Below are 7,051 nucleotides of genomic sequence, written 5' to 3' on the forward strand. Positions count from 1 at the left end.
GGCGACGAGTAATGATAAAACCCTTAACGCTATCCATCACACAGATTTAAACGTTCTCTGGACTCCCCCCTCCTCTCTCATACACATACAATTAATCTTCTAAAAATCAAATCTGGTTTTGTGTCCATGCCTTCATATTTCAGCCCACTGTCCTGGCTCCGGAGTGGGTTTATCTTTCAGTAATGGGAGATCCCTTGTGCGTCAGCTGAAGATCTGGCTAATTATCTTGCCCCAAGTTTAAGCTGCCTTTCACTGCTTACCTCTTCATGCTGTTTTTCAGTCCTGATCATATAATATGTTAGGTTAAAAAGCTTATGGTAAAAGGCTTATATCGAACAAGAGCTTGTTTTGTTTTGTTTTTATCTGGTCAGAGGCACTTCTTCCCTCTGGTCTAATGTCACAGATGAGGATTTGCTGAGCACCGAAGGCGTAAAAGTGACAAAAGCGTCAGTCCTGCTAGTTGGGGAGCAAGCGAAGTCCGAGCCGGATGGCCTAGTTGAGATGCTGTTGGATTGACTTGAGTGACAGGCCAGGCAAGAGCAGGGGCTTCCTCCGGGACCGAGGCCGTGGGTCTGACCCGGGTACAAGGAAGGGTGTCTGAAGGCGCACAGGAGGTCCGGCCTCTGGTAGGGGTGAGACAGCATCCGGAAACTGTCGAGGGAGCGCAGGGGGTTAGAGAAAGGGGTGGCAGCCGGAGCCGAGCCGGCCCCGACACCCAGGTGGGAGTAGTAAGGTAGCGGCAGGTGGGATGGGAACGGGTAGGGCAGGTTTCCAGTGGCCGCCGCGTGGCTCATCATGTAGGTGTAGAAGGCCGGGTCGGCGGGGTGAGGCCACGTCATGGCCAGACGCTGGCGCTTGTCTTTCATCCTGCGATTCTGAAACCACACCTGGGACAGAGACACACCGAGTCAAATATTAACCACAACCCCCACTGATCCAAAGACAAACAATAATAACAAAGCAGATATGCAGCTCATAGTTCCGCTTTTGCGTACAAATTAGGGCTAGTTTCTGAATTTAGTCTTGTGGTGTATATGCCATTTTACCGTAACAGGCCAAATTTGTAGTTGTTTTCGTGCCAATGAAATATATATATATATATATATATATATATGTGTGTGTGTGTGTGTGTGTGTGTGTGTGTGTGTGTGTGTGTGTGTGTGTGTGTGTGTGTGTGTGTGTGTGTGTGCGTGCGTGTGTGTGTGTGTGTGTGTGCGTGTGTGTCTGTGTGTGTGTGCAGGCCTGTGATCTTGGTCAACTGTTTTGTAATATTTGGTTATGAGCTATTCCTGGTCTTTTAATAAAAAAATAATCTATTTAAACAGTTTTTCAGCACTCTGTTGACAGAAACAAAAAATAAATAAAAGCTCACAAAATGTGAGGCTGTATTTGTTGCCAGAGGCCTCCTTCAGCTCTGCTTCTTTGAGACAAAGCAGTCTTACCTTGATTGTGGTTTCAGGTAGATTTAAGGCGGCCGCCAGTTCGCATCTCCGCGGCCTGGACACGTAGTTCTCCCGGTAAAATTCCTTCTCCAGCCGTGCGATTTGCTCCCGGGTGAACGCAGTCCGGTACCGGCGAATCTGATCCGCTGCATAGGACAGGGAACCCGGACCCTGGACAAGGTTACCCGGGTCAGCACCATTCTCACTCGGGTGAACCGGAGAATCCCCATTTCGACCTGAATCAGTATGCAGAATAATTAATCAGATATAATTACCATATAGTTTTTTCAACATATGCAGCAGAATAATTAAAAGAAAACGCAAATATTGTCTTTATTTAATTCGTTTCATAGTTTATAAGCTATTTTCCTCAGAGGTAATTATATTATTAATATTATAACTGCACTGTTTCACTTTTAATATTAACTATTAATATTAAGGACCTTCCTGACATATAGGTCTCGCAGGTGTTCATTTTGTCTTAACAACTACCTGCTAATATTTTTATTGTGATGATTTTTTCCCAGAGTATATTGATAGTTGAGCCATCATTTTAGTGGACTAAAATTATTTATATTGTTATATTGATTTTCGTTTGACCCTATGTCATCCTTTTGGTCTGAGGCAAACAGCACTACAAACATTCATATATTTATCTAAAAATGATTATTCGTTCATATAATTTCGATGTAGGATGTAACACATTTTCAGCAAACACCCTTTGAGTCGTTGCATCTTTATAAAATGCCAGATAGTCCCCCAACAAATTCCTCTGTTAGTGGCCTTCCTTTCACGTTTTTCTTGTGGTTTACATAAAACCCTGCATTCTTGCTCGTGCTGTAAAGACACATATGGGCTGATTTGCTTTGTACGACTGACTCAAACTCAGAGAGGGGAAAATGCCTGGTTAGATGGTGGGTGTCAACTCAGCGTGTTTCCAGCCACACTGTCATTTGACAGAACAGCTGTGCAGCACCGACTGCAGTTCTATTTTGCTGTTATTGAAACTACAGTATTTCATTTGGGGACATCATTTCGATTCCATTGTACATTTTTAGACATGATAAATGTTAAACGTCCGTGTGTATATCCTGACATTTTTTAATTGGCATAATCCACGTTGGTATTCAATCAACTTCATTAGCACAAGCATGTGGACACAGAAAAAGCCGCAGTGGCATGCAGCTCCCGAGCCTACCTTTAGCGGTTGGGTAGTCCATGCTTTCAGGCGTGCAGCTGACATCAATTTCCTCGTAGAAGTCCGACTCGGTGTCTGAGCTGCTACCGTCTCTGTGGGGATGATCGCTCCGGTGTCTTTCTCCGGAGGAAGAGGTGCCAACCGGTCTCATATCGGCGCACATATTCCTTCTTGCGCTCTCCTCCATCACCGCCTCCGCTCTGTCCCGGGAGTAGGGCGCAGCGTCGGGGCTCAGACAGCGTCTCTGGACGGGCTTCCCCTGCGGTTCTCGCACGGGGCTCCCGATGGTTCCCGACAAATTAGAGGCGCTCTTGCCAAGCTGACCTCCCTCCGCCAGCATCACCATCTCCTCTCTGCTTTCCATCACAAGCACGACTTTAAAAAAAACACCCTCGACTTCGCGGGAGAGTGCAAGCCGTCACAAACCGAGGCGATGCTTTTCAGGTTAGGGTGTGGGTAGTGATGATGGAGGTGGGTGGGGGGGTGAGTCCAAAGGAGAAGGAGAGGCTTCTGGAAAAGAGGGGATGCAATCCGGTCTGACCCTGAGAGAAGAGCGCTCCAGAGTGCGCAGTGGGAGCTCTGGGAGGGATCACCATTTACCCTCTCTCTCTCTCTCTCTCTCTTTCTTCAGAGCTGTCATTCTTAATAGGCCAGTCGTCATGATAGTCCCCCCCCTGATGACGACACGCATTGATTGGGTATGGGTTAAACAGACGGCGCGATGGCAACGTGGGGGTAGGGGTGTCGGAGGGCACAACAGCATCTATCTATCTATCTATCCATCTATCTATCTATCTATCTATCTATCTATCTATCTATCTATCTATCTATCTATCTATCTATCTATCTATCTATCTATCTATCTATCTATCTATCTATCTATCTATCTATCTATCTATCTATCTATCTATATTCTCTCTCTATCGCCCTTTCGGTCTTTCTATCTATAGCTCTGTATCTCTCTATCAATAAATGTTTCAGTAAAATACAGTTTTCAGTAGACAAGTTTATGAGCTTTAGATTCGTTTTATCCGGTTATTGTAGTGCAGATTTGTATTTTTTTAATAATATATATATATATATATAATTTACCAATCAACATGAATGAATTATTTTCTTGCAATTCACCCCCAGCCCCTCCATTCTCTCAATTCCCTCCGTCTTTACTGCCTCTCTCATCTCCACTTAAAGTGGAGCCAAGTAAAGCCCTCAAAGGTCAAGTCTTCGGTCAGAGTTTAGATAAGAGGCCATGAGACATGAAGCCTTAAAAGTCAATAGCATGGACTAGAACAAGACCCAGACCCAGACAGAAAGCTCAATTATTATATGTGCCCCTTAAATAAGTTGTAGAAATTGTATTATTTCCATATAAATGGATGCATGTATGTATGGGCTATATGTTAAATGCATATGTTATATCAAGAAATCCGAAATGTGCCACTCACCGCCATAAGAATATAACATCATGGTGTGCTGCTGTGACAGCTCTTCAACAAAGAACAGTGATGTACATTATGATGCTTTGCACTCTTTCAGGGTCTTACTGTAAGATGCGGCTTATATCTATAGGCAACGTATTTGTGTCCTGTGTCTGTAGGGCCCACAGATACTGGGATCACAGGCCTCCTGTGGATTTAACAGAGTTGTATAAAGTCTAGGTTCATTATTATGCAAGGCATTTAACTGAAGGATGCAGTACACAGAATGCCCACTGAGTGTTTTGGTGTTTACACCTACTCAGGCTGTGATTGAGTTCACTCTGCCTTTGCTGAAACTCGCAACCCATACCAATTGAATGCCTTTTAACTGTGAAAAAAGTTCACTTCTTTAAGCCTTATCTAGACTCCATCCCTATAATTAGGGCCAGGTATTACAATATGCAATAAATGTGTATTTTGGAGTAGTATTCACGTAGATGCATGCACTTTAGCAGTCATGTGCACCTGTTAACTCACCTTAACTTATGACTTACATATATTGTCAATCACATTGATTCACTCTGTCCCCAGATTTGTTAAGCAGGGTTTCAACTTGCGGTGAGGAAATGACATTATTAGAAGCAGATCATACCTGATGTCTCTTTTGAAAAAAAAGTATTTTTCCCGATCTTTGAGCTTCAGCATCTGCAGCTTTAGGACATGGTGGCATAGCTACTTCTTGGACGGCCATGATGTTGTGTAGAGAGGTGGAGTCAGGCGGCCTCAAAGAGAGGAGAGGGAGGCGGACAGACTGTGGAGCTCCAGCAGGCTCCGCTGTCCTTGTGCGCCCTCGCCTGTCCAAATGAGGGAAGGGGCCCCAGCGGGGACCGCCCCCTCCCCCAGCCAGCCCGCCGGTTGAGGAGTCAAGGGAAATTCCTTTGGCTTTCTCCCCGACTCTTTAATCGCTCTATCGCTCTCTTTCTCTCTCTTTCTCTCTCTCTCTCTGTCTCTCTCTCTTTCTCGAACCGCGATAGCATGAGTCTGCTTTTGCAAAATATAACTTTTATATAACAAGTAAATATTACACATAATGTGTTTTTATTTGGCTAATTGAGTTTTAGTGACTTAAACTCCCTTGGTATTTAAATAATAATGATTATTAGTTTTGGAGGCACCATTACAGGTAGTTAAAGCTCAGTATACACATTGTTAATGAAGAACCACAAAGTAATTCCGTTTCGTTCTTTGTAGGGAAAAAGTTAGTTAGCTCCTGTAACTTATGGACCTTTTGATAAATATAGGCCAAACTGGGTTAGTTAAAATGAGAATCTTGTGCATTTTGCACTTATATCAAGATGTTTTGTGTAGCGTGCATGTTAAAATCCACCCATATTTGACTTAGGCAGATCACATCCGAGCCTGCATGGGCACATCATTTACAGACTCGAAACTCCCCTTGTTGTTAGAGACGGATTACTTCAGCTTTTAAAATCATAAAGATGGGTCACTGTGTAGTTTTTTCGTGAAGCATCCAAAAGATGGCAATGGTCCCATTGTTTTGCTACTTACCAGGAGTTATGCAATGGGTCGTGTCCAGGGCAGATGGGACCTTGTGATCATCTGGAGATAACACTTGGGAAGGGTTTTGCGCAACAGATGAATGACCTTGTGGGTTTACAGTAGTGTCACTTATATTATGTGTGTTTTAGATAGTGAAGGGCAGCGGATGGGTTTGGAGAGTTTGCTGATTGTGGAAACCCTTTTTAAATGACCATGCAAATCAGGTTATCTTCTAAACCCAATTCAAAGCATGCACTTTCGTAGTGGCAGAAGTGCAGAAAAGTGGACTGCAGTCATGGCTCTGCATCAGTGTCTAGTTTTGCAAGGGGGAGATCAAAGAGGGGGGTGGGGGGCCTTGGCACACACTGCAGAATGCGCCCCTCAGTTTTACTAGCCAGCCCAACTTGAACTTGACCATGGAGCCTGCGCAGTACGCATGTAATCCAATCCATGTCTCTGGCAGTGCAAAGCTGCCAGAATATTTTCTTTTAGCACAAAAAGTGTTTCAGCATGTGACAGAATAGCACATGAATTGGTTTGGGGGATGTTCAATCTGCCGCTGGCTGAGGTGCACCGCGTTTCACACAGGAGTCAGAACCTGGAAGAACATATCCTATCCTTCACTACCGTGGGCCCCTCCCGTCTCCGTTGCTTCAACTTGGCCTTGAAACAGGATGACGCAGCTACCAGAGAGTTAACTCGTTGACCTTGGAGCGAAACATGTCCTGATGACTACAGCTGGAAATCTCTACGCTGTAAGACTTGCTTTTATCGCTCATCCCTGCAACCCCCGCGCTATTACACATAGCGCTTTACCAAGCCATGAGATCAGGCCTGTATTACCCCATTAAAGGAGAAAACATCACGGGGCAGGCTTACCACCATTTCAGCAGTAGCAAAGGCAACACGCCAGGTGTAAAGCCCTGTCGTTTCACAAGAGTGTGTGTCATTCTTTAGACTGGTCTGTGCGTCCCTGGCATCTTAAGCAAGGTGATATTTACAAGCATGTCTGGTTGCAAATGGGTTTTTTTTATTTTTAGAGAGTTGGTGTCCTCTGCAAGTCCCGCGGTTTCTTGATATGCTTAGCTATTTTGAACAACAAATTATGGATCTTACGCCAGAGGTATATTATGGCATTCCTGTGCGTATTTCCTGAACTATATATTGATGAGTGCAGTTGAGATACTGATGTTGTGTGGGTGCGACATTCAGAGTCGGATCCAACGGATTTGGATATGATTTGAAAGTGTGTTACAGGTGGCCCCGACAGAGGACCGAACCCAGTGTTTTTGAATCACTGATTTTCGATATATAATGTAAATGTAAATAGCAGTTGTAAAATAACGTGGCAAAAAAGATTTTAGGTAAGTTTTGCAAATAAGTTTTCATCTTGAACACTGTATTATGTTGGCCCGTCGCCTATAATCAGATAC

At 44.2% G+C, this 7,051-nt stretch overlaps 1 protein-coding gene across 1 annotated transcript; it reads right to left on the reverse strand.

The window, feature by feature from the left end:
- Positions 1-359: 359 nt before the first annotated feature.
- On the reverse strand, positions 360-3,004 carry evx1 (even-skipped homeobox 1; the record flags this gene model as incomplete). Its single annotated transcript, XM_083925280.1, has 3 exons — positions 360-887; positions 1,443-1,678; positions 2,641-3,004. The coding sequence occupies 3 exons, from the start codon at positions 3,002-3,004 to the stop codon at positions 360-362; spliced, it is 1,128 nt and encodes a 375-aa protein (XP_083781406.1).
- Positions 3,005-7,051: the final 4,047 nt, after the last annotated feature.

Source organism: Echiichthys vipera (genome assembly GCF_963691815.1).
Source record: "Echiichthys vipera genome assembly, chromosome: 13".
Classification (NCBI taxonomy): Eukaryota; Metazoa; Chordata; class Actinopteri; order Perciformes; family Trachinidae; genus Echiichthys; species Echiichthys vipera.